Consider the following 27,409-nt stretch of genomic DNA (forward strand, 5'->3'; position numbering starts at 1 on the left):
CTCGTTTTCAATTTTTCATGCATAAAATGCATAATCATTAACATTTAACACTGTTGATTCGTATTCTTTCCATCGTATATTTTTTCATTGTGTAGGTGATAATTTTTTATTTACAATAAAATAAAACATTAATCCATTCCGCTTCAATCCAAACATAAACTTGGTCTTATCCTTAGAAGATTTTGGATTAAGAAAAGGTGAGGGAAGAGAGTGGTTCTTTTCTTTTGCTCGTTAAATCGAATGATTTGAATTCGACACGGGCACAGTAAAAAAGGGTTTAGTTGTGTTCGAAATTCGAAATTCCAATCGCAAAGCATAAGAAAAATTAAGAAAAAATGACGGTGAAACCAATCCATCTTCAGATATGTGGATTGGTTAGTCAACGATGGAGTTGGAAACCCCGCACAGTCTCATCCCTCTCCTCATTTTCCCCAATTCCATACCCTAACCCTTATTCCAAACTGCTTCCCACCAACACCGTCGCTCGCAGGGTTCGATTCGCGCCATTTCACGCTTCCTCGTCGCCGCTTCCTTCTGCCGTGAGTTCTCTTCGCCCGTTCCTACTGTTAATTTCGTAGCTGCATTATTAGATATGATGAAATTTTATAATTTGTGGACCTTAACGGTTCGCTGAAATGGTATTAATTGTGATACTGTAGGGTATTGTTCGAAACATCAAGTTCTGTCAGTGGTGTGGTGGTTCCACGAAGCATGATATTCCTGAAGGGGAGGAAAGGTTGAGAGCAATATGTACGGTTTGCGGGAAGATCGCGTATCAAAATCCGAAGATGGTGACTGTCTAGAAATATCTCTGTTAGTTTCTGGTTGATTTGGTTTAGTGGTTGTGAAGTGATAACGGGTATTTTTGGGTGTTCTGAAGTAATTTTCTTTGAATGTGTATCAATGGATTTGCAAGATGACTGTTGTGCAACAAGTATATTAGAAATTTGTTTTACTTGTTCTTTCATTCTTGCAGCTGATTTTGTGGTTTTTGTTCACTCTTAAATTTGGATTAGGACTTCTACCATATGTTCCGTAATAAGTGTGAAGGTTGCTCTGTGCATTAGATATGATTTGGTATGCTCTGCATGAATTTGATACTGAAATGTATATGGAGGTATCTGCATATAACATGCTTTAAAATGTTATGCCTATAATTTTCATTCTTTGAAGTAATTTTTGTTTTCACATAATAGTTAATGAAAATGAAAAACAAATAAGGATTTGGAGGAGTATCATTTGTTTAGATGTTCTCCAAAAGGAAGCATGGTCACTTTAAATAGTAGCTGTACTTGTATCAAATGTGTATGCATGTCGGACTCTTCAGAAACTCCTGCATTTTATGTTTTTTTTTTTACTTCTGTTTTTTGAACTTTTATAATTCCATTACAATTAGATAAAAAAAATTAATGTTTCATTATGTTTACAATGACTTATGCTAACTTTCAAAACATCAGTTTTCTCTTTTGATTTAAGATTTATGTTTTTATACTATTTTTATCAGGCTTTGTTGTTGAATTATTTTTGTAGTAATTTTTGTGTTTATTAATGTTTAAAATTTGTCATATCTCTGTGTCATGTGTCATGTCTGTGTTTTTAGGATTCTCTAACCTTTGTCTTCTGGAAAAGAATTGTATAATGATTGTATGTTGTTTGTCATAGCATTTATTTCATTCCATCAATTGATACATGACTAATTACTTTGTTCTGAACATGACATGATTTTGGATGGCAAAGTAGGTAGTTGGCTGCCTCATTGAACATGATAACAAGGTCCTTCTTTGCAAGAGGAGTATTCAACCATCTCATGGCCTTTGGTAGGAATGGATTTTTTTATTGAACTGCCTATTTTTGTTGTTTGCGGTTATGTACATGTTATCTTCCTATCCCCAGAACTATTTATAAAACCATGATGCTATTGCTAACAATTTTTTTATAATGAAAAATGATGCATTACTTTTCATCAACAAGCTATGTTAATTTCACATTTTGGAGTCAATTAGGACCCTTCCTGCTGGTTATTTGGAAATTGGAGAGTCTGCTGTGGAAGGTGCCATTAGGGAAACAAGGGAGGAAGCAAATGCAGACGTAGAAGTAATTTCTCCATTTGCCCAATTGGATATTCCTTTAATTGGCCAAGTGAGAAAGAAGCTTTGATTTATTTCTTCATTATTTTTGTTATTATTTTTCTTTTTTGTTGATTTCCTTGATTAGGTAGAGAATTTTGATCATGATTATTGAATGTTTGAGGCAGAGTTACATGATATTCTTAGCAAAGCTGAAGAAGCACCATTTTTCACCTGGTCCAGAATCATCGGCATGCCAACTTTTTCCACTTGATGATATACCTTTCAATTCTTTATCCTTTTCATCAATGGTGGTTACCTTAAGTTTGGTATGATTCAGAATCAGATATTTAAACATGCTGGCTTTAGGTTTTATTTTGTCGCCTACTCATACTGTAACATGTTATTTGTCATGGTCACAGTATGTTGAGGATATTAAGGCTGGAAAGCTCAAATTCCATTATGGAACCATTAACAAAAGGTATTTTCTTCCTACTTGCAGGTTATTTTCTCTAAATATAATGTATTGTCTGGTTTGAGGGCAGGAAATTATTTTGGATGTGAAAGTAATTGTGTTTTCGGTTAGGACAGATATCTGTAAACTGGGTTGACCACATACATCTCAATTAGTTTGGTTGGGTTGGCTACTAGTTTCATAATTGTTCAGGTCCAGTCTGTCCTGGGATGGATGCTAGCAAAATGTTTGGAAGATAAGTTAAGGGTCTTGCTAACGAGTGTTTAAGAGTACTGGTTAAGAAATCAATAAATAGAAAATGTTATTGGAAATTACAGAGAGTGCATAGGAAATCATGATGAGAGTGCATTAATAATTGTTTTTAATAAAAAGTTTCTACTGTTGATTTAATTAGTATCATAAATTGTTAGGAACCAAGAATTGAAATAAGAAAAGAAAAGATTTTATTGACTAATAAGAAAAGAACAGAAAATAGGAGAGAAAACTCTCCTCCAAGGGTTTCCCCTTCACAAAGGATTTCTCCTTTCACAAAGCGCTAATGCTCAATCTACAAATGATAAGATTCCCCTCTCCTATCCCTCTTCCTCTGTTTATATCTAATAAACCCCTCTAACTAACTAACTCATTAGTAGCCTGACTATATAAACTAACTCTCCTTTCTCCTTATATCCTAACATAAATTGATTAGGACGCAAAAAGGTACTCTTTATGTGTGTTTTCAACTGCAGTTTCTCCCTCTGTTCTATTTTATAAGGGAAAAAAAGTCCTATTTTTTGGTCTCAAATATAAGCAAAAGTTAACTAACTTTGTTTTATTTAATGAGGTTATCTTCAAAATGCCCTTTATTTAATAGGGCCAAAGAATTTTTTTTTTATGTTTGATATCAAATTCCAATGAAAGATAGTTTAGGAAAAAACTTATTTTTGTTTGGGATTATTAACACAATTTAATGAAATTAACTAATTCCTTAATAAGTGTGAAATCAATTTTTTTTTTGCTTATAAAAGAGAGTATATGTTTTGTACAAACGCAAACTGATGAAATTAATGAGTTTTTTTGCAATATTTCTGATGCTTAGTTTCCTAGACCTTTGTTCTCACTCATGCTGTATAATTTTCTCTTGATGCTTTTCGTTAGGCCGGGTACAAGTCCTTCTGATATTCGTGCCTATACACTGGATCACCATATGCATTCATGAGTCGTGATAAGCAGGTGAGCCCCTTATATATCTTAGGAGAAAAAAACAGAAAATTAGATATCATCATATTCATTTAATTGTCAATTATCACCCCATAATGACCTAACAAAACACCCTAACATTGCATCAAAATATTACTTAATCATCTCACATCTCTTCCTAATGATCCTCCTAAAGTAAAAGAAATATTGAATGCATTTATTTTTTATATATATTTTAAAACTATTAAATGCATATATTTTTTATTTAATACTTCCGTATTTGGTTTTTAGAGGATTATTAAGAGGAAGTTGTTGGAAGATCCAAAAGAACTCATTGCAGCATTCTTATTGATTTTCCATCCCGATTAGCCAATAATACATCTATGATCATGATTTTCTCAACATTTTGCATGTTACAATAGAGTATAAGAAGATTGTAAGTTGAAAATTTTCTTCGGCCAGCCAGAAGATTGTAAGTTGAAAATTTTCTTCGGCCAGCCAGAAGATTGCATGTCTTCTGCAAAGAATTTCCGTGTTACTGGCTTGAACTCACGCTTGTCACAAGCTTAAATTCAACATTGTCCCAAGGTAGATGAGCAGTGTTCTAATTCAAGAAGGGCATGTTAGACCAATGGTCATCATTACCTGCGAATTCCTCAGCTGCTCTTGTGGACCTACCATATCAAATTGGTAGGTAGTTGCGTTGCAGAAAGAAAGATTGAGACTTGTTTTGCAATCTGCATTGGAATTGTAAACATAAACACTCATTGAGATAAATGTAATTCTTTTTGAAAATTTTCCCCATTTCAAAAATCAGGGACTCTTGACGCACTTTGGTTGACATGTTTGATGCAATATGGTAACATAATCAAGACATGGGCACGATCTTCAACTCAGAAAGCTCCATTTTTAGTAGAACTTGGTGATTTTTACTCGTTTTTTTCTCTTAATCACACATTTATCCTCTTGTATACCGAGGTCAGTTCAAGACTCAGTGTGCAGGCAATGGCATTTGTTATTAGGAGCAATCTATTTTCCAAATAGATACTATTCAACTTAATAGTAAAATAGAAGGTTTAAAACATGAGAAGCATGTTGGATCATACATCAAAGTAAAACCTCAGATAACCATGGTGAGAAAATGTAAAATCCAAGTATTTTGGCTTAAATTCATTTTTGGTTCTTATAATTTCATAATCGTGCAATTTTGGTTTCTTAAAATTTTATTGCACATTTGGTTTTGGTTCCTCATGTTTTCAAAATTTAACAATTTTAATTTATCGTTAGTGTGTTGTCAATTCAATAATTCACTGTTAAAACATGATGACATACTAACAATGGACCAAAATTGCTAAACTTTGAAAACCTGAAAAACCAAATATGTAATATTTTGAGGGATCAAAATTGCACATAAAAAACTTTCAATTAAAAGGATAATTGTTCAAATCAATGTTTAAATATATAAACTACCACAAGATGTTTGGACAAACCTTATCTTCCTTTAACTCAAAGTATGCATCTATAAGTGAACGATTATTCTCTTCCCCAATAAGTTCCCAGTTTTTACCATACAATTCTAACAAATTTTTGAAAACCGGTTTCACCTCTTCATCAGAAATTCCTAAGGACCTCATAGCATTATAAGCCTTAATGACTCTTGGATTAGGAGCCCTGATAGCTCCAAAAGTAATTGTCATGCAATTGAACATAAACACTAATGTAGAAGCCAATTGTATGCCTAGACTGTGTGCCCCTCCGAACGGTCTTTTACCAAAACTCAATCAAATTAAGCTTTATATGCCCCCGCAATTAACCCTTTTTCCCTGCATGTTACAAAATAGGATCACAATACAAAACCTTAGAGAAGTTCAATGCATTGAGAAGAAAGATCACTGAACCAAATAAAGCAAATATAATATAAGCATTATACTTGAAGGGAACTCTACAGGCATAAAAATAAAGGAAAACATCAATGAACAAGAATTAGGGACTAACACAAGATCCAGGTGATCTCTTTCTCAAAATTCCATTTTATAATAGGTTTAAATAATCCAAAATCCCCATACTTTAAATATGCCAATAAAAAACCAAAGTTCTTTGCTTCCTAAATCACAACCTCAGCTCAAAATCAAACGATCTAGTGATATTGATTCAGAGGTATTCTTCTGCCAACCAATTCAAATTCAAAGTGTGCAAAAATATTGAATAACAGTTAAAATTTCAAAATAAATAGAGTTGGTGAAAATTCAAGGAGCTTCTTTTAGGAATTTGTAATGTTTCAAATCTTTAGGCTTTTATTCAGATTCAAATATTTTATTAATTTATTTTAACTTATTTTAGGGATTTGTTTATTTTTTTTAAAGATTAGGATGATGATAATATTTAAATTTTGTATTCTTATTTAGTTTTATATAGAAAGCCAAGAAATAAAAATCCTATAATGATGTGACATTGACATGTTAACATGAAAGATGATATAATTGATATATAACCTTATCTTTTACATATGTAATTAGAAATTTGATTCTAAGTCCGTGCGTACGAGAAAAAGATATTAGCTTAAATAAATTTTAATATCTTGATGGAATAATTGGACTCTAAAAAAAAAAAAACCCAAATTCACCTAAATATTAAATGGAAAATGCCCTCAATTAATGGAAATAGGACGCCTTGACGTGCAAGGCATAGATTAGACTTATATTCTCAAGCCCATTAGGCCGACGACATCTACTGATCTACCACATTTTTATTTGCTGGTGTTTATATATATATATATATTAAGGTCACGTTTTTTTACTATTTATTTTTGTTACATTAAGGTCACGTTTATTTCAAGATACAATATCATAGTTTTAAGAATAATGTTTCCTGAAATATTATAATTATAAATTTTATTTTTGAATAAATTTTAAAACATGTCTAGTCATAATTTTTTTTATAAAATTTAGAAAATGATTAAAATAAAAAAGAGCGTAAACAAGAGTTATAATTATTTAAAAATAATAATTTCTCTTATTTTAACGGGGATATAACTTTTTCACCCAACAATCATTATAAGAACAAAAATGAATCAAGGTATGATGTTATTATTTTTCCAAACATATATAAAATCTATAAATGATTTTTTAAAACTCCTAATAATAAATATAAAAATGTTACATTCCTAAGACCCGTAATTTTTTAAAATAATTTTACTTTTTTTCTTTTTATGATTTTAATTTATAATTTCATATAAACTACCTAGATTGAAAAATCGTGTTTTTCTTTTCTTATCAATACAAATGAGAATAAGAATCTTAACTTATTTTCATTCTTGTAATTTTTATATATAATATATTTTTTGTTATCAACCAATTAAAAGATATTGTTAATATAACTTTTAAGTTAATTATTATAAAAGAATATTAATTTATCATATTTGATAGTTTATGATAAAATAATAATATAATTTTACTTTATATCATCGGTGTATGACTTATTTTTTAAAATAAGATTTAAAAACAATGTAATAACATAATTAATGTTGAACTTCTATGTCTTTAGATGCACTTTGACATTGGAATATGATACAAAAATTCATTATTTTTTAACATTAAAACAAATTAGATAATAATTAGTTTTAAAATTTTTAGTGCATGTTACAAATATAAACCCTAGCTTTTTTTGAAGGGTAATCTAAGTCCTACTTGCTCTATAGCACGCCATTAATTTTTAGTCACGGACAATGTTGTTTTCTTTAAAACGTTTCGTGGCACTACCAAAAAGTTGTGCAAGCAAACTATCAATCACGACGATCACTCTATAAGAGGGAACCTTTTCTAGAATTACATATGACTTAAAAGTCACTCTAACAGCCAACCGAACCGAAAATATGACTTGAAAAGTCACTCTAATAGCCAACCGAAAAATATGACTTGAAAAGTTACTATTATAGCCAACTGAAAATATGACTTAAAAAGTCACTATTATAACCAACCGAAAAATATGACTTGAAAAGTCACTTTTATAGCCAACCAAAAATATGACTTAAAAAGTCACTCTTATAACCAACCAAAATTTTAGAGCGAAAGAAAGAGGAAGAAGTTTGCCGGAAATAGATCCGCTGAAATATGAGAAGGAGAAAGAAAAGTTGAGAAAATGTTTTTTCAACTCGGATAAGAAAAGAAAAAAATGAAGAAATGAGCTCTCTATATGTAAAGAGTGAAACAATATTCAAGTGTTTATCGTGAGCGATATGATACTTGAAGTTTTTTTTTTTTTCAAACTTTCATTATCCTTTATTCTAATACAAATTATTTTAAGTTTGAATATGAACATATTCAAACTTTTTGGTGAATGAATAATATTATTGAGGCTAAAAATTAAGCTATATCAACTCGAAGTTGGGAAACAAAAGAGTTAGGAGCAAAATTAAAAACATAAAATTCCTCATTTAGCATCCAGGCATGCTTTGCTAACTTATATGTTTGAACATGAACACAATAAAACTATTTTATATTCTATATTTCTAGGTAGTGTCTAGTGTCTAGGTACACTTATTTTAAAAGAAAACTAAGTGAAGAGTTTACTTTGACTTGGATCGCGGCACTTCCTTGAACAAGAAGAGGAAGTTTCAATTTGAGTGATAATAAAAGTATAAAAGCTCCTTCATTCCCTTCGCAGTTCGCAGCCAATCAAATCCATTGTTTTCTCTTCTCCTCCTCCTTCAATGGATTCTCTGACTTCCATCAACGGCGATTTCGGCTTCGCCGGCGGCACCGATCGCAGATTCGCGTTTTCGCGCCAAGCCTCCTTCCAACAGCCTCACACGCCGATAGACATTCCGGCGCACGGCCACCACTACTGGTCCGCGCGTGACGATAAACCCTCCTCCGCCTCGCTCCAAAGATCCTCTCTGTCCTCCTTCGTTTTCTCCGTTTTCCGAAACGTTAGGTCCGGCCACAGGTACATGAAGAGGCTCTTTCTCTTGATCTCGCTCAATGTCGCGTACTCCACCGCCGAATTGCTCTTTGGACTCTTCACCGGTCGCGTAGGTCAGATTCAGCGCTCAATTTTCATTACAACGATAATTTTACTTTTCAGAATTGTTTGCTTTGGATGATTCGTTTAAAATGAACTATTTCATATTGAATCTCTGCTTTTGGCGTTTTCAGGTTTGGTGTCTGATGCGGTTCACTTGACTTTTGGATGTGGTCTTCTTACATTTTCGTTATTTGTTATGGCCGCGTCTAGGAAGAAAGCCGATCGAGAGTATACTTATGGGTGAGATTTATTTACTTATTTATTGTCAGTACCTGTCAACAATGCTTCATTTCTTGGTTTCTACTTAAGTACTGTAACTGAATTTTGATGCCTAAAGTATGTAGGACTGTAGGAGAGGGGTTGCTTGGATAGTTCTTCTGGAAATAACCCTGTAATTGCTTTTGCTTTTTCTATTATAGTTATAATTGTAATAATTAGTTTTGGAGAATTTTTCTGTACAGTTATGTCATGTATCAAATTGTAGAACTCATAAGGTATGAGTGATTATGTATGACAAAGTGGTGCACTGACTACATTCTGTAGAAAGCATGATTGTTTTTCCCGCGTGCTAAAGGGAACTTGTTAGTTCTTTACCACCTGGTATTGCTAGATTTTATAAGCTGAAGAACCTACATTTGGCTCATGTGTTCCTTTTCTAACTTTTGTGCTTGGTGTTATTCTCTTAAGTTTTGTACCGAGGGCTAGTTCTTGATTCTCATGTAAGATTAAGGGATGGAGTTATGGACTTTTTTTTAAACTGGGAATAGATGAGTTTATTGAATGAGCATGGGGCTGAACTGACATGTGGAGGAATTTGTTTTTTTGACTTAATTGCTTCACTATTGTTACACTTGTATTTTAGCTTGAACCTAACACACATATCCATGTGTCCATATGTAGCAGTTTGCATCTCATGTACTAAAAGATAACTTTTTGCCATGTGTCTATATGCCATTGTTTGCATGTTGTATTCAAAATATGAAAATGTCCAACAATCACTACTTAATGCTAGATGCAAACATGTCTAAACTTTGTACCTTGTGTGCGTGCATGCTTGTGTTGTGTGCACTCCTAAAGGTATTTTTAGTACTACTATTTACTGTTTGATTAATCATTTCAACCCTGTCTGCAGTTTTAACTAATGATTTAATTTCAGGTATAAAAGGCTAGAAGTCTTGTCTGCATTTACAAATGCCGTAAGTATTCCTCATTTCCTTTACTACTACTGTTGTTACTGTATACCATAGTGAATTGGTTACCTGATGCTGTTACTAGAATGATACTTCTATAATAAAATTAGTAACCATGTAAAAGTAAGCTGTATTATCAGTGTTACAGTTGATTACAAATCAGGTCTGATTCCTTTTGAGAGGTTTTTGACAACTTGACATGTAATTTTTATCCCGGATGTAAATATCCACAAAACAGAATTTTTATATTTATGTAGAACTATTTTTCATAAAAATCTTGTAAAATGCTGAATGATATTGCATAATAAATGGTAAAAAAATTCTGAATTGGCATGTTTAACTGTATTGAGTTGCCCAAAGATATATATATTTTACCAAGGCAATTTAGTTTATTAAAGAAGGGATAATACGTGACATTCTGGTTTGAATTTTACAATGTTGAGTCTTTAAATGACTGCTTGTATGAGGCTAAAAGAATTCTGTATGACATTGTTTTGAATTAACTATGGCAAACTTAATTCATTATTTTCTCCTGTTTGGTACATTACATCATATGCGCTAACATCTTGAATTTTCTTGTTCTGCTGCTTGTGTAGACAGCTATTTCTTTTGTTTATGTCATTCTCCCTAGCAGTTGAGGCACTTCATGCATTCATACAAGATGAATCAGAGCACAAGTAAGTTTGTACACACAATGACTGTTGTCTGTCAGTATGTAATTACTTACAAATTACAATTAAGTATTTTACATATCCAGCAACAAAGAGATAGGCAGTGATTTTTATAGTAAGAATTGAAATTTGTGTCTAATTTTTGTGGATGAGCTGAGTTTCATTTGATGCTTGCAAAGGTGATTGCTATTGGTGTCTTTAGTAATATGGTGCTATCCATATTTTGATGAAGGTCCAAGGCACAATTGAGTAAAAGCATGATAGCAGTTGAGTTGATCATAGACATAAAGGTTCCTTGGCATTGTACCCAAGAGAAAGAGATGAATGAAGTCTTATGGCTTATGACTTACAAAATATTTTCTTCAATCAATATCTTCTTCTGATGGCTTATCATGCCACTTGTGTAGAACTATTTAAACTTGATCAAATAGTAGGATAAAATAAATTACCCTCTTCAAATAAACATAAAGAGAACTTAAATAGCAATAATAACTTTTGGAAAAGTCCACAAAAAACTAATGCCCATACAAGACAACCAAATTATTACCTTTCTTGAGGATGCCTATTATAAATGGCTAAAAATTACAATTTGTGACTTTTAGATATGTTGACCTTCCAAATTATGAATTCTAGATTTTGCTGTCGCCTTCATCACGTATGTAATAAATTGTGTTTCTTTCAGTATGGGAAGGGGTTGTTTGTCTAATTTGTGACATTTTCATTCTAACAATTTTGTTTTTTATTTCTTTCTAATTTTTATTTATGCTGACTATGTTCTTGTAGGCATTACTTGATTGTTTCTGCAGTGACCAATTTATTTGTGAATCTTGTTGGTGTATGGTTCTTCAGAAACTATGCTCGGATTAATCTTGGTTAGTATTTTTTGAATGTTCTTAGATTCACTTGATTTAACCTCTTCCCTCTTTTGGGCCTTGACCTGCAGCTTACAGAAATGTTTCTTCTGGAATTTGTCTTGCAGCTTACAGAAATGCCGAAGATATGAATCACCACTCTGTTTTCCTGCATGTTCTTGCAGATTCCATTCGCAGGTAGATATACTTGGATTTATGTATGTTGTTGGGCACGTGTAAGATAGTAACACCCTATCAATGCTAATGCATTTCCTATCCTCTGTATAAATTAATATTGAACTTACATACTTCAATGGTTTCTCAGTGCAGGTCTGATATTGGCATCCTGGTTATTGTCAATCGGGTAAATATCATTTTATTTTCTGAAATCTAGATTGATATGAAAAATAAGAGCATGTGAAAAACAATTGATTGTTTCTTAACCTTATCACTTTAGATATTGTAATTTGACTTATTTATGTTTCCTTCATTATAGGGTTCAGAATGCAGAAGTCTTGTGTTTAGGACTTGTTTCTGTTGCAGTTTTTATGCTTGTTCTGCCTCTCTTTAGGGCAACTGGTGGTATCTTGCTCCAAATGGCACCTCCCAGCATCCCAACTACTGCTTTGAACAAATGCTTGAGACAGGTTGTTACTTTTTCTTGGTCAAAATGTGTTTTGCACCACTTACATATACATTTGTTTTGAAATTTCCGGTTTAATCAAATAAAGGATAGTTTAGTTTCAAATTTATTTTTGGGAAGTGGTGTTTTTATCACAGATCCAATCTTGGGGCTGGGGGGTGATAGGTGCATTTTGCTCACTTTAGTCTGTTATTTAATTTGATACGTCAATGTGTCACTTCTAAATATATATTCTGTTCAGATTTCTGCTCGGGAAGATGTAATGGAAGTCTCCCAGGCTCGTTTTTGGGAATTAGTGCCTGGTTATGTGGTTGGTTCACTTATAATACAGGTAATTTATGATGTGTTCTCCTTTCCTTTATCAATACTGGTGCTAACTAGTGGGAGCGAAAAACTGAAACTTGATTAGTTATTTGTCTGGATTCACATCCCTCTAACGCTTAGTCTTGTTCAATTGGGCACCCAAGTTAAATGTTGTTCATCTATTGTATAGAGACCTAATTTCATTTTCAAATTTTGATTATGTTAGTGCGGCATGTTTCCTTTTCTTTTTATTTAGTAGCTTTAATGTAGATACTGACTTTTAGTGGGTCATTCTGACAGGTAAAGAAAGGGACGAACGATCGGCCAATACTAGAATTTGTGCATGGTCTATACCATGATTTGGGTGTACAGGACCTCACGGTGCAAACTGATGATGCATGAGACTATCTTAACACTTTTATGCTAATAGTTATTACCAAGGATTGTATACGCATTAATGTCATTGTTTATTACTGGTGGAATAGATGGTTAACGTGATTTCTCATTTAAAAAGGATTATTGATTTTTAACCGGCATCGTTTTTCCTGCCAAAATTAACGAGTTTACTTTAGTCACTATGTAAATGTTTATATATGCCCCTTTACACTAAGAAGCGTATCTGATAGATAAGAATTGGATGCTTATAAATACGTATGAAAAATTTCGTGGATATATGGACAATTTTGAGAAATATTCCAAAAAAAAATTTAGATATTATCTGTGTAATATTTGACTGTAAGTAATTAGTATTAGAGGAAAATAATTGACTAAAATATAGGATTGACAATAAAAATTTATGGGAGAAGATTGTACGTGCGTACCTTTTATTTGATTTGGAAGCGCTATTTCTTTCGCTAATTCTCTATATTCTTTTTATTTTTTCATAAACAAACCCTAACTTCATATCTGCATAGGTTTAGAAAATCATTCTAAGTTCTTTATTTTTGGACAACTCTGCTTAACCAAACTCATTTTCCATCCTTTGGTTGTTGAATAAATTTCGTAAAAAGAAAGCTCGGGGGGTAGTATTATGATGTCTTCCAAACTTGTATATGTTGTGCTCTCATTAATTATAGCTCTTTAGTTTTTCTTATTCAAAATAACAGTTCAAAGATAAAAAAAAATAGTATTATTTAAAAACTAAGATATTAGAAGTATGTTTGAATTAATTTATTTAGAACAAAATGCTTTTTAAATTTTTATGTGTTTAGTTTCATTCTAAAGAATTGATTCTTTGTCCAGAATTGATGTTGAATTGTAATTTTTGATAACTTTTACATTGAATACAAAAAATTGTTAAATATTATTATTAACTTATTTTCATAATAAAAATATCTAAATATAAATTATATTACTTCAAAATTAATTTTAACTAAAGTCAATTTTGACAATACTCATGTGAACACACACATACATGACTACAAGTCCCAGAACAAACAAAAGCTAAAATAAAATACTTGCACAAACGTTTTCGATAGGCAGTGCCTATACTGGCATTACTCATGAGAAGAACTAGTCTTGCATATGAACAAGGAATGTGTTGTATAATATAAAGATAAAGATGAGAATCAGGGAGACTACCTAACATATTATATCAGTTTAATTACACATATAACATAACGTAACATAGTGTAGTTTTCTTAATTATGGAGGGATAGTGAGGCCCTCAGTTTGTGGTAGCATTGGGCGTGGAGGCCAACACGTTTGCTGCATACCTGTGTCTCATCATTCCTGATAACTCCAAATACTTTGCACTCTTTTTAAATTCTTTCCAAAAACACTGTCCTTCCCGGTGAAAGTAGCCTTTGCATTGGCCACATTCAAGTGTCCATCCATTGCAGCGTTCACCACAGGCTCCGCATTCATTGTTCTGCTCAGTTTCTTCAACCAAAGCAAGAGGGTGTGAGTGAACATCATATTTGAAACTGCCTCCAAACTTCACACGCCTAGACTTGCCAACAGCACAAGAAGGGTGAGCACCAGAGTCACAATCATCACAATAATAAAACCATTGCTTCGGAGACATTTTCTCATTGCAAATGCCACATTCATTTTCCCTCAAACTCCCTTCCACGAAATAGTTTAGACTTAGAGGATGCTTGTCATACATGTGCCAAGTCTTACTCGGTAGAGTAGCACATCCACAATCAACAGAAAAATCCTCACAAACATCACACACATACACAAGCTTCGACCAAAGATGACAACCTTTGCACTGCCTAGAAACGCTTGTCTTCTTGAGGAACAAGGGATGCACGTGACTTTCATGTTCAATTCTCTCTTCAAGGGTACCACAACAAACATCAAGGTCGAATTGACACACATCACAACGGTAAACAAAACCATTGCTCAATCTTCTGCATCCGTCGCACTTGTAAATGCCATCATAAGGAGCCTTGGATTGAAGAGTTAGAGGGTGCGTGTGAAACGGGTGTTGCTTCGTTCTTGGTAATTCGGCACAACTTTGGTGCAAAAAGAAGCCACAATTTTCTTCTTCACAGGAAAAGAAAGGTGGCATGATGGGTCGGACACACGCATCACAGAGTTTATCAAAATATTTCACATCATCATCACTCTCTTCCTCCGTGAACTTCAACAAATGTTCATGACCAAAGAAACTAAAAGTAAAATCAATATCTTGAGATTCCTCAGTTTGATAGCCTGTGAATGATTCCTCATCTTCGTACTCTCCTCTTAAATATTGTTGCGGGCACTTCAAATGCACGGCAAATTTGCATGTTGAGCAAAAGTAACCCGCAAAAGCTGGACTCATTGCTTCATTACAAACACCACAAGTTAAGTTACCCCAGAAACCATAAACATGAAGGGTATAAGTGAGCTTCAAAGGGTGGTCATGACCTTTTATTCTAATAGCAAGAGGCAATTCAGCGCAGCTAGAATGAACCCAAATCTGACAAATGGTGCATAAGCAAGCAAGACCCTCGTTTGCATGCATGCCACAAGCATAACAAACAAAAGATTGTGGATTTGTCACAGACAAAAACTCATGCTTGTGGCCATCATCAGGGTTAAACTGAGAACCACATGAGACATCAAGGTCATAGTTGCAATGATAACAATGGTATACGAAGTTAATGAAGAGGCCTCTACAGGAATCACATATGTATGGTCCTTCATAAGGGGTGGTGGAAAGGAGAACAAGGGGGTGTTGAGGGTGAAATGGGTGTTTCACATGGCGTGCAATTTGTGCGCACTTTTTGTGAAGGACGTAGTTGCATTGGACGCAGCAGAAGACAGGACCTGAAATTAGTTTTTCACAACCTGAGCAAAGGACTTGGTTGTTGTAATTGCTGTCTTCCTGCTTTAACAGAAGAGGGTGGATGTGGCTGAAATGCTCCATCTTCTCCATGTTTTGAAATTATGGGTGGTTTTCTGATTTTTGTTTTTGGATATTTAAGTACTTTTGCTTGGGTATTTGGATACAGTTGATTAGGGATTATGTATACTGTGAACTTTGCTTCCCATGTAAGACATCAAAGATGATGTAAACGGATATGCCTTATTCTTGTTTAACCAAAGAAAAAACACAAGGAATTTCCTACTAAAGGAAGGAAAGACTTCTCGTTTGACCACGGAACTAGGATTGTACATTTCACAAATATGTTTATTTGTATATTCTTTTATAAGAATATATGTGGTGATTCTTGGTTTGAGCTTGAAACATGTTATGAACTTATCTGCCCATGGGGAACTGCAATACTCAGGCATAATTTTGGAGTGGAAGAATGGGTTGGGGGAGATCAACGAAGGCACAATAACTTTTAAGTTGATTCCCAAATTCATAAAGAAAAGAATTTTAAGTTGCCTTCAAATTAATCAAATTTATTAGCGTATATATAAGTGAGATAAAGTTTGAGAGTGACTAACAAAATAAATTGCTTAGTTTGACTTGAAATATTAATGTCTAGAAAGAGTTTTTTTTAAAAAAAATTTATGTACAAAGTATTCATCAAAATTTTAAAATAATTAATTTTTATCTGAAAATCTATATCACCATCTTTAATATTTTAATTTATGTTTTTTCATTCACATTCAAATATAAGATTCAGTAAAAGATTAGTCTAATTTCACTCCGACAAACTTCCCAGTGGGTTGAAGAATATATAACTCAAATATGATTCTGAGTAATTTGAAGAAAAAATATACTTTTAGGTACATTTTTATTGGAAAAAAATATTTGTAGATCAGAACGTTTTACATTATATTGATATGAATATCATTAAATAAGGATTAACTAACAGTAATCAAATATATATTTTTAGCATTACATAATATATTCAGTAAAAAAAGTAAAAGTCAGGTGAAATTTTAAATTAACCATATTTTGTAAGATAAAATCAGTAATAAGAACTGAAGGAGAAATAAGTGATTCTTAGGTAAGATCTACAAGAATGAAAACAAATTAACAGTCTAACATTTAAAATAAGCATGACGAATGCAAAAAAGGTTAAACTCATAACAGAGTTTCTCTATACAGAGAGACTCTTCCAAAAATAGGCGTATGTCGCTTTATGTAACGGCTACACGGTATTCTTTAGTAAAAGGCGAAAGAATAGTTCGCTTTGTAGCCATTACACGACTCCGTAATTTTGAGAGACTAGAAGCTTTCTTTTTTATACCATCAATAGTTATCTTCCTCTCAGTACACTACACGATGTGGGCTTTAATAAGAAGCATAGACAAGCACACTCGACTCGTCCTTGTGGTGTCGCGTTCTTCCCTCATTGCTAAGAATGCTTCATGTTTCATATCACTTCCAATTTCATATCTTTGGCTTCACTCGTTCTAGATCTCAATATCCTAAAACAAAGGAGGAAGGAAAAAATTGTTTCTATAATCACTTCCCTTCTCGATGGAAGTAGCATTTGTATTGGCCACACATTCTAGTGTCCAACAATAGCAGCATTCACCGCAGTCCACAGGCTTCACATTCACGAGTGTTCTGCTTAGTTTCTTCCACCAAAGTAAAAGGGTGTGGGTGAACATTTTCAAAGATTAATTTTATTAATAATTTGAGATGGGAAACAGTATGATGCATAAAAAAAATTAATTGGGATAGTCTGGTAAAAATATCCAGCAAAGTCACACTCATCAAAGTAACAAAACCATTGCTTTGTAGACATCCTCATTGCAAATGCCATATTTAAGTAGTTTATGCATAGAGAATGCTTGTCATACATGTGCCCTCCCTTACACGGTAGAGTAGCACACCCACAATCAACATACAAACACATGTTTCGACCAAAGACGACAGCCTTTGCATTTGCAGCCTAGCAAAACTTGTCTTCTTAAGGAGTAGGGGGTGCTTTTACAACTTTCATGTTCAACTCTGACTTTATAGATATAAATAGCATAGCTTAGATCAGATCGATTATTGAATCAACAAAACATTGTTTTGCATTATATAGATCCAATTATCGTTGAATTATGATTTCAAATATATAGCTGAAGCTTTTGGACTTCTATTGGCATGACTTTTGCAGTTGGAATATGAAGTAGAATTGGGTAATGCATACCTAATTCCCTATTTGAACTTGTCAGCCCAGCCTTCTCAGTCAAATCTTGTTGTTATCCACCACTCTTCTCCAATTCGGGCTTCCATTCTGAATTCACCCCCCTTTTTTACTTCACTAAATGTAAATTCAGTGCTTTATTTCACAAACATAGCACAATAATTCAATTAAATAATAAAGCAAAATACATACTTTAATTCAAACATAACATAACATTACATGCAGACATAAAATTTAAAGCAAGAATCATGTATCATGGAGATCAGAACTAGAAACTAATTAATACAGTACTTGTTTAGTACTTAATTTGGATAAAAGATTGGAGAGACACACATGACATCATATTAATCCTACAGAATGGTAAGTGAATTAAGGAAGTGAACACTCACAAATTAAAAAAAAGCAGAATTGGAGAAACTGGAATTGATGAGGAACTTACGAGCTTTTGATGAATGAATGGTGTTATCAAAGTTTGGGCAACTCTGGCCTAGGTGAGAGCGACCCGTATCGATCAAAACACAGTCAGTACAAATTGTTAGAACAAACCGTGTGAGACCAGAACTGAACCCAATCCATCGATACGCGTTTCTCTCACCCAGATCAAAGATGACCATAGGAGAAGCTTTAATTTTGCTTGCTTGGTGCTTATCTCTTCTCTTTATAATCATAAATTTTTACGGAGCCGGCACAATTGAATCCAGAGTCCACACCATATCCACTAGTTCCAAATATGAGTTATATATATATATATATATATATATATATATATATATATATATATAACTTTTGTTGATCAGTGCCTATACATTACGTTCATTTACTAATTACTATTCTTAATCTTGAATTCTTAATGAATAGATGACGTGTGTATAACACGTGAAAAACATATACGAGTATTTTATTACTATTTTTATTTGTCGTATAATAATAATAGTATTATGTATATTATTCAATTATTATTGATATCTCAAATTGTCATCCACTGATATAGCTGTGTTTTCCGAGGATATATAACTCTTATCATAGACTGACACCACATTTTTTGGATCTAACGTCATTACTTACCAATTCATTAAATTTAAATATATTGTCAGCATATAAAAATTTTATTATATAATTATATATTATCATCATCTATATAAATATTTTTTATTAGATTAAATGCTTATTAAATTAATTAAAATATTAATATTACATATAATATAATATAATATTTATATTAAAATTTAATGTAGAATTTAATTTCAATAAAAATATTACAATATAAATATGATATTATATATAATATAATAACATCTTTCGACAGCTTAGTAATACCTGCAACGTGCTATTTCTAACTAGAAGTTCAACATGTCTGAAAAGCAAATCACTATTTTCCACGTGCCATTTTTTATATGTATTTTACGTGAGGTATGAACTGAAGATTTGTAAAGTCCCTTTCTCAGTTACTACTAACAACTTAAACCCCAAGTGTTTTAAAGCTTAGGTAAGCACTGGTAGGAGTTTAATTGAATATTTATCAAATTGATTATTTAGTTATTTCAAAATACAATGTGTCATATTGAATGCATAATGAAGTCAATCTGTATGTATCATGGCCTGTAGAATTCATAATTAGTGATTGTTTCTAACAACAAGACTAAACAACAAAGCATTCCAACAATTTCAAGTAATAAACACTACTTTACTACAGAATCTCCATCAAAAAGAAAACCTTTTCGAAAACAACTTTACCAAAATTAGAGAGTTATTGCACGGTCTCCATTAGTGGGTGACGAATACACGGTATTCATAAGGAAAAGGCCAAAGAATAGTTGGCTTTGTGCTCATCACATGGATCCATGTCTTCTGAATATGAAAAATGTCTTTTTTTATATCATACGTAGTTCAGTTCCACACAACACACTAGCCGATGTGGGCTTTATTTAGAAACACTGAACAAACACACTTTACTTCTCCTCCCTTTATGTTCTGTCTGTGGTGCCTTGTTGTCACGGCCTCAGTCTTGGGAACACTTGGCACTCACACTACATCAACAGATGCAGGAAATCTGGTCCCAAATGCAAGTCTCTTATTCGCAGCTCCACCATCAGCTACTTTGGCGCTTTACAAAATCTGTTGGTCATCAAGTGGATGTGCATACATGGTTGCTGCATTTGATGCTACTATACATGAAGATATAGATATCATATTCATTTTCATAGGTGGAGGAAATCCTAATTATGTTCAAGATTCAAGACTCTATGTTACGTGGTGCATTTCTTGCAATGAGGAAAAGTTTTAATCACAGTGGCCTTAGCTGGAAATGATGGTCCAAACATAGGAACTGTAACAAATACTGCGCCATGGATTGTAACAATAGCAACTAGTGGCATTGAAAGGGCTTTTAAGAGCATTTTACAATTGTGAAATGGCAAGAATGTTACTGTAAGTTTCATTCTTTTGCCATTCGAATATTCTGAAAGACCGAAGTAGTTTTATCCATAGTTTAATTACGACAACCATGATTCTTTGTTACTCCCCGGTCCCCATTAATCAAAATTTCATTTTATAAACATGGTTTGCGTATACCTATGAATAATTTACACGGGACACTGGAATTGGTAACAACTGAAATTTCAATTTGGTGTAGATTTTGTCAATAACATGTGGCATTATAGAATTATCCTTATAAGTATACCTTGAGAGAGTGGCAAGGATTTTACAAAATGCAAGACCAAATAATTAGTTTTAGGAATATAAAAGTAAAGTTTGCCGAACATTTGAGAAGTTAAACGGTTCTATCAATAACCAATCTAATGTTTAATTTGTGTCTCGATGAGAAATTTTGTCATGAATTTACTAGTGTACATCCAATAATTGAGGATATGTAGGGGGTAGGAGTGAACTGTTTCAATTCAAAATGAAAACAGCGCCTTCTCAATGGGATTGATGCAGCCAAAAACCCAAAAAAGACAAGGAAGAAGCTGGGTAATTTTCCATTGTTTGTCAATAACACCTGATAAATTGTTCAACAATAAGTAGCAAAGAACATTTTGATGCAGACAGATTCTGCTATGAAGACTCCTTAAAGCCAAAGCTTGTTTACTGCGAATTAGGATCATGGCATTGACTTTTATTAGAACCGTTTGTTCTGCTATGAAGACTCCTCAGTTCTGAAATTATCCTTTTAAGCCACATTGAAGTTATTGTGAAAGAAATTAGGGCCATTGGTATTAATAGAAAGTCAGTAATATCCTGATGTTGCTCAAATTTTCATGGCACTTGCTATCATTGTGAATAGTGGCACAAGTAACATTATTACCAAATACATGCAATCCACAAGGTAAAGCATGCTCTTGTTTGATCTTTGAATCACTTATGAGATTGATAAATAGCTACTTACTATTTTTTCTATAGCTTGCTTAAACCAAATATTTCTTACAAAACAAATCTTTTGATCGTAGTATCTTATACCATCAATTCTACATGAATTTCTTGTTCAATTATGCAAGAGCCATGACATACAAAGGCAAGCTCCATTTGTTACTACATTTTCAAAATGTTTCTCAAGCTATTAATAGTTACAAGTTTTCAACCTTCCTATTGTTGGTGGTCCTTCTCTATTATGCTTTTACTAGTGACCAAAAGGTTGGTATTTCAGAACTGAGGGTAACTGAAGGTGTTTTATAATCTATTTAATGCAGCTCCTGGAATTGACATCTTGGTTGATTTGTTTGTGTCGTATATATGCTCAATCTGAAGGCCTTGCATGACAATTCACAAGTATAGGTCACAACTAGAGATTTTTTGAGATGGGTGAATTCAATTTGTTTATATAACCTTTGTCAAGCCAAGCCAAACCTATGAGCAGGAGAGTTAACAACGAGGCAGAATTTGTCTATGGTTCTGGTCAATTGAACCCAAGAAGTGTGAGCCCTGGTTTGGCCTATGATGTTGATGACTTTGGTTATATCTAGTTCTTATGCCATGATGGTTACAAATGAAAATGGTTCCAGTTTTAGCAATTTTAGTTTGTTCTCTCATAAATTCCAGGTCAGGATGCTATAACTACCCCGCCGCAATGCAATTTGGCTTGGAAAGCAACAAAGGCATAAGAGTACGTTTTTCAGAAGAAGAGTGACCAATGTAGATCCTGCTCCAACAATCTACAGTGCTACCATTAGATCACGGAAGGGAGTGGAAATCACAGTGAAGCCTACTAGCCTCATTTTTTCTAAAAACCTGCAGAAGATGAGCTTCAAAGTTCAAAGTAGTTGTGATTGTGAAAGCCACATTTACTGCAAGTAAGAAAATTGTATCAGGTTCCTTATATGGAGAAGCCCACGTCACATTGTAAGGGGCCCTATTGTTTTCAACAATCCATAATGTTACAGTTAGCAGTGAAACTATGCTTTTAAATTAAGTTGCCTTTCTAGCGCTTGTTGTGCATCATGTTGACATTCTGTTCACCATATGATTACGAATCTCTCTTGAAGTCTGTTATCTAATGCAATCTCTCTCTATCTGCCTTTTTTTTTTAAATGTTTATAGTTCATATTACGTACTTTTTATTTATAAATTGAACTAAATTGTGAACATTGTTATTGCATATTTACTCATATACTATAAATTAGAATCTTCGACTTCGATATATTACAAGTGATTTATTTTCTTAAAAAAATTATCTATTAATTGAATAAGTTAAATGACTTAGAGATTGTAGAGCAAGAAGAGGACACGGATTTTTATCTCATTGTGTGTGTGTGGAGTAAAATGGCAAAACAGTAATTAGTTGAGTGTAAAATATACAATTATAAGTCAAATAAGAAAGAATATTAATATTAGCCGCTGAGTAAAAGGGAGACCAAACTTAGTGATATATTACTCATACAGCTCGATCAATTCAAACTATTTTAATCTATCTTCTGACTGCCAGTCTTATATAATGTTGGTTTCAGGAAGTTGCTTCTGTTTAAAGTAATAGAAGGTTATAGAAAATATGTTATATGAATTTAATATTATGCACTATGTTTACATGTAACTGATCAGAAATTATATTTTATATGTATTTTAAAGTAATTATTAGCAAAACAAACAACTTACTAATTACTATCTAAATATATAATTTATGATTGTAAGAAAGTGTAGTAAATATTTATATACTATTTTCTCTTTAGTGGATCAGAAGGTTTTGAAGAAAAGAAAGGTTTCGTTGTAAAAAAAAAATTCTGTAAATCTTATCATTTATACTCTTATTATTTTATAAATTTTATCACTTAAATTTTATATATTTATATATTTCATGATTATATTATTAATAAAATGATTTCGTTTTATTTTCTTAAAAAAATGGTGACACATCGGATAAAATGCATAAAAATTAAAAACTTGATTAATAAATTTTTTACAAGAAGAAAACAAATGCAGTGAGCATATAAAAGGCCATAACCGTATGGTACATAAGAACAAAAGAGCGTCCGGCGACTAAAATGTGGGAATCTTTGTAGAAACCTAACCTAATTAAATATAACTCTTCTTAGGTCACCACGCTATCCAATTGATCCCGCACTTCTCCCTTCACCCGAAACCTTTTTTTACCTCGGTTTGACAGATGAACAATCCAAAACATCAAAACTACGGAAATCCCAACCAAGAATCAGCCACGTGCCCCCAACCAACACACGTTAGAATTTTGTATAACTCCGAATAGCATAGCATCTAGAGACAACAAGAACAGTAACAGCTAGCTTTCAATTATTCCACCAAAGAAAGAAAACAGTAGATAAGGAAAAAAAACACCTCACATACAACTCAGTAATATATAGATGGACAAGTTCAATTGTTCAAGTACTTTCACAAAAAAGAGAAATGGGATCATTGCACAAGGACCCAAATGTTTTCCACTTTAGCCATCCACATCCTTTGGACTGTACCACCCCACCCTCCACAGAAAACAATAATATTGTAAGCTGCTTTGGATGCAAGCTAAAAGTTAAGCATGGTGAAGACTATTACCAGTGCAAAACATGTGCTTTTTCTCTTCACCATGTGTGCTACAAGATGCCCTTGATCACAAACCACCCTTCACATCCAAGCCACGACCTAGTCCTTCTTGCTATACCTTTATCATCATCATCACCTTACACCAAAGCCACCCTCAACTGCGTGGCATGTGGGAACCATGTCACGGGCTTTTGCTACCACTGTGCCGAATGCAGCATTTTCTTTCACTCGTTGTGTCTCGCACTTCCCGTGTCCCTCGAAATCACCTTCCACCCCCACAAAATCAAGCTTGAGTTTTCACCACCGTATGATTTCTTCTGTGACTTGTGCAACAAACCCAGTTACAATAATGGGTGGCTATATAGGTGCAACATGTGTGAATTCGATACTCATATAGTTTGTGCCTTTGAAAACTTGGAGCCCCACTTGTTTCAAAACCCGTCTTTCCCTCAATCAAGCCCTTTGTTAAGGCAACTCACGAGTTACCAAGTGGAACACAAAAGGGTTAGTGCAAGTGTTGGTGATAGTTGCAAAGGGTATGAGTACGAGATCATGAGTTTGGTGGCACAACAAATTGGTGGGGGAATCAGAGAAAATTCTGATGGTGCAGTCGTTGGATGGGACAAGAGATTATATAGTAGTCCAAGGAAAAAGCATAACAAAACTGGGAGTGGGAAGATGAAGATTATTAGTGAACTTGAATTACAAGAAAAAGAACTAAGTCCTGCTGAACTTTTATTGAAGTTAGAAGAAAGAACACCACTTCGGGATAAATTGACTCCACTTTCTGATCATTCGGAAACACCGTTTAGTAACCAATATAGTGACTCATATTTTTCAATAGATTTGGCAAAGTCATATTCAACCCATCATGGACGTAGAAGTCAGGTACCAAGAGAAGTTGGTAGTGACCAGATAACTCGAGCTGTTACTATGCCAGAGAGAGTAATTGTAAGCAATTCTGGACAACGTGAAGAACCATTCGGTCTAGTTTATTGGCCATTCAACGATTCATACCATGTGGGGCAACAGAATAAGGTGAACAACGCAGCGTTTTACATCAAAGAAGGACCAACTACTGATTTTGGGAAATCAACTTCAAGCCAGAGAATCGTCAAGAAAAATCCTAACCAAAGCATTGCCAAAAGGTCTGTTGATCAAGATCAAACAATTGCCAAATCAGAGTCAGTAAGTTCAATTAAACTAGTGCCTTTTATTTTCTTCAGCCAAGCTTTGGGGTAGATCTGGCTAGAATCGCTTCATTCTATTTTATTTTTTTATTTGTTCAGCTAAAAGACAAAAATCATTCCACATATTCAATCCATACATAATAATCTATCGTAGTAATTTTTCTTCTATATATATATATAACGATTTTTTTTTAAAAAAATAAAGACATAAATTAAAATTAACTTGGTATTTTATCAATATATTTCCTACTCTCTTTTTAGAATTTGTAAAGTAAAAAAATAGAAAATTAAAAATAATAGAAAAAAAACAAATATGAAAAATTATAAAATTATAATGAAATAATTACATGAAAACAATGATTATAAAAAAAGAATGTAAAGTAAATAGAAAGATAAGAAACGAGAGAAATGAAAATTATTTGAATTTAGTGATTAAAAAAGAAATATATAGGAAGAAATAGATTATTAGTGTTAAAAATAAGAAGAAAAAACAAATTTGGATCATGATTAAAAAAGAAGACAAAGAAGGGTGGGTGTATAAGTTTACTTCTCTCTTCATTTTTTGTTTTAAAAAAAAAGGTGAAGAGAAAGAAACATAATAGAAAAGTTGATAAAAAAAAATTACTTTGAGAGTACTAATAATACACTTTTTAACAGACTTGTTTTTTTTAGCATTTAAGGTTTATAAATAATCATAGAACTAAGGGATGAAGGTAAGATCGACTCTTTTTTTGTTAAATTTATTAAAAAAAAATTATAAATTATGACTGATGTTCGTTATAAATAAGGAATTAATGAGACTGTAAAATTTTGTAATTTTTAACAAATAGTAGATAATTAAAAATAATATGTTAAATAATATACTATCAATACATGATAAAAATGTATTAACAACATCTTTTATAAAAACTTTTTACTTTAAGTTTTTAATTAACCAATGTTTCAGAATATCGATTAACAAATGCTGTCTCCTTAGTCTTTATCTGCCTTCCGACAGGTGAAAACAGCAAGCTAAGGGGTCATTTTCATTATCATGACACTAAATAATTATAATTAATTTTATACATAACAATGCTATATTTTAATCATCCTTTCAGGAAAGATACAGCTGTTCTTGTTGGAGGAAGTTCCTAACTTGCTGCCTTTAATTAGCACAAGCACGTGGAAGACACACGATTTTTGGAGCACAGAATATGAAATCTGTGAATAAGTTGGTCTGCAAATTTCACGAGAACAGAAAGCTATAAATATGGCTAGACACACAAGTCTTACAACTTCACGTCATGTTTACTTCGGCAAACAAATTAATATAAGAACTATAGATGACTTTGTGTTATTTACGTAGTAACAAAATGGACAGATCCGCTTTTGTGTTAGTTATTTATTGATCATTGATTTAACAATATCTCCTTCACTTATTAACATTACATTTTAACAACAAAAAAAAAAATTAATTTTGAGTCTTTCTTTCATTTATATATTATTTAATTTTTTTTATTTTTATCCGACATGAAATCTTATCTCATGCACATTTATATTCCAAAAATTATGATTACTATTATTCATTAATTATCATGCCATTTTTATAGAGACAAAATTTAACACACAATATGACATTAATAGAAATTAGAATAATCCAGTAACGAATTTTTTCACCACCACCACAATGCAGGGACGATGGATGGTATCATACCATATACCATAGTGATCTGATTATTCTGATCTTCGCAATATGTTTTGTTAAGTACACAAGAAACTAGAAAGAAACAGTAATCACAAGAAACTAGCGTACTTTCTGCTACCTAAGCTAGTAGTATATGTGATACGATGATGATCACAAGTATTAGATTACATATGCCATCATTGCAGAATCAGAGAGATACCCATGCCAGCCCTAGCTAGGGGAGAACTAGTCCCACTGTTAATTCTGAATTCACATTCCCCCATTTGAAGCACAAAGTGCTCGGACAACCAGATCTCACTGCTTAAAGAAAAATTGAAATCGTAAAGGGATCCATCGATTAATTCTTCTATGTAGTACAACCCTTTTAAGGGACTGAACCGTGGCTACGGTTGAATCAATTATCAAATGATTGTGATTTCCATCATTAACTTGCTAGAATTCAATGCTCACCCTATTGACTTTGTCTTTCTGCTACACCTACTAGCTTAGTCACGAGGTGCTGGTAAACAAATATTCTCTATTAGGGTAAACACAGCATATTTATTTCAGTGTTTTATTTGTTCTCAAAATATTTATTATTCTTTTAATAGAGAAAATTGTGTTTTTAATCTTTATA

The 27,409-nt window shown here is 32.8% G+C and overlaps 4 protein-coding genes, 1 long non-coding RNA gene and 1 other non-coding gene across 11 annotated transcripts; 3 read left to right on the forward strand and 3 right to left on the reverse strand.

Annotated features, from left to right (window-relative positions):
* The first annotated feature begins 43 nt into the window (after positions 1-43).
* On the forward strand, positions 44-4,748 carry LOC114400577 (nudix hydrolase 23, chloroplastic-like). Of its 3 annotated transcripts, none has more exons than XM_028363090.1 (8): positions 44-539; positions 660-791; positions 1,741-1,817; positions 2,004-2,139; positions 2,255-2,395; positions 2,489-2,547; positions 3,679-3,753; positions 4,012-4,748. In XM_028363090.1, exons 1-7 carry the CDS (start codon positions 336-338, stop codon positions 3,737-3,739), a joined length of 810 nt encoding a protein of 269 aa, XP_028218891.1. In that variant the 5' UTR covers positions 44-335; the 3' UTR covers positions 3,740-3,753; positions 4,012-4,748. The 3 variants fall into 3 exon arrangements, with proteins under 3 accessions (XP_028218891.1, XP_028218892.1, XP_028218890.1); XM_028363091.1 differs by having other exon boundaries at positions 4,183-4,748; XM_028363089.1 differs by having other exon boundaries at positions 45-539; positions 4,143-4,744.
* Positions 4,749-8,265: 3,517 nt separating this feature from the next.
* On the forward strand, positions 8,266-12,954 carry LOC114398410 (metal tolerance protein C2). The gene is made up of 10 exons (XM_028360598.1): positions 8,266-8,753; positions 8,874-8,982; positions 9,899-9,938; positions 10,533-10,609; positions 11,387-11,475; positions 11,583-11,652; positions 11,780-11,818; positions 11,951-12,101; positions 12,339-12,428; positions 12,701-12,954. Exons 1-10 carry the CDS (start codon positions 8,429-8,431, stop codon positions 12,800-12,802), a joined length of 1,092 nt encoding a protein of 363 aa, XP_028216399.1. The 5' UTR covers positions 8,266-8,428; the 3' UTR covers positions 12,803-12,954.
* An 832-nt stretch (positions 12,955-13,786) lies between these two features.
* LOC114399720 lies at positions 13,787-16,334 on the reverse strand. The gene has a single exon (XM_028361935.1). The coding sequence runs from the start codon at positions 15,768-15,770 to the stop codon at positions 14,067-14,069; it is 1,704 nt and encodes a 567-aa protein (XP_028217736.1). The 5' UTR covers positions 15,771-16,334; the 3' UTR covers positions 13,787-14,066.
* A 551-nt stretch (positions 16,335-16,885) lies between these two features.
* LOC114400961 lies at positions 16,886-17,002 on the reverse strand. The gene has a single exon (XR_003664083.1). It is a non-coding gene; the product is annotated as a U5 spliceosomal RNA (small nuclear RNA).
* Positions 17,003-17,451: 449 nt separating this feature from the next.
* LOC114399554 lies at positions 17,452-18,636 on the reverse strand. 4 transcript variants are annotated; one of them, XR_003663761.1, is made up of 2 exons: positions 18,374-18,636; positions 17,452-18,069 (listed from the first exon to the last, which is right to left on the reverse strand). It is a non-coding gene; the product is annotated as an uncharacterized LOC114399554 (long non-coding RNA). The 4 variants fall into 4 exon arrangements; XR_003663760.1 differs by having other exon boundaries at positions 17,452-18,051; positions 18,324-18,636; XR_003663762.1 differs by having other exon boundaries at positions 18,324-18,636.
* Positions 18,637-23,662: 5,026 nt separating this feature from the next.
* LOC114399658 lies at positions 23,663-26,536 on the forward strand. The gene is made up of 2 exons (XM_028361866.1): positions 23,663-25,107; positions 26,207-26,536. The coding sequence occupies exons 1-2, from the start codon at positions 23,785-23,787 to the stop codon at positions 26,255-26,257; spliced, it is 1,374 nt and encodes a 457-aa protein (XP_028217667.1). The 5' UTR covers positions 23,663-23,784; the 3' UTR covers positions 26,258-26,536.
* Positions 26,537-27,409: the final 873 nt, after the last annotated feature.

Source organism: Glycine soja, chromosome 19, assembly GCF_004193775.1.
Source record: "Glycine soja cultivar W05 chromosome 19, ASM419377v2, whole genome shotgun sequence".
NCBI classification, from domain to species: Eukaryota; Viridiplantae; Streptophyta; class Magnoliopsida; order Fabales; family Fabaceae; genus Glycine; species Glycine soja.

Bases quoted from the DNA above. Each gene is read 5' to 3' on its own strand.
- LOC114399720 (XM_028361935.1), bottom strand. From the start codon at position 15,770: ATGGAGAAGATGGAGCATTTCAGCCACATCCACCCTCTTCTGTTAAAG.
- LOC114399658 (XM_028361866.1), top strand. From the start codon at position 23,785: ATGGGATCATTGCACAAGGACCCAAATGTTTTCCACTTTAGCCATCCA. The intron at 25,108-26,206 runs GTAAGTTCAATT...TCATCCTTTCAG, and splicing joins CAATTGCCAAATCAGAGTCA to GAAAGATACAGCTGTTCTTG.
- LOC114400577 (XM_028363090.1), top strand. From the start codon at position 336: ATGACGGTGAAACCAATCCATCTTCAGATATGTGGATTGGTTAGTCAA. The intron at 540-659 runs GTGAGTTCTCTT...GTGATACTGTAG, and splicing joins CGTCGCCGCTTCCTTCTGCC to GGTATTGTTCGAAACATCAA. The intron at 2,140-2,254 runs GTGAGAAAGAAG...TGTTTGAGGCAG, and splicing joins ATATTCCTTTAATTGGCCAA to AGTTACATGATATTCTTAGC.
- LOC114398410 (XM_028360598.1), top strand. From the start codon at position 8,429: ATGGATTCTCTGACTTCCATCAACGGCGATTTCGGCTTCGCCGGCGGC. The intron at 11,653-11,779 runs GTAGATATACTT...ATGGTTTCTCAG, and splicing joins CTTGCAGATTCCATTCGCAG to TGCAGGTCTGATATTGGCAT. The intron at 12,429-12,700 runs GTAATTTATGAT...TCATTCTGACAG, and splicing joins TTGGTTCACTTATAATACAG to GTAAAGAAAGGGACGAACGA.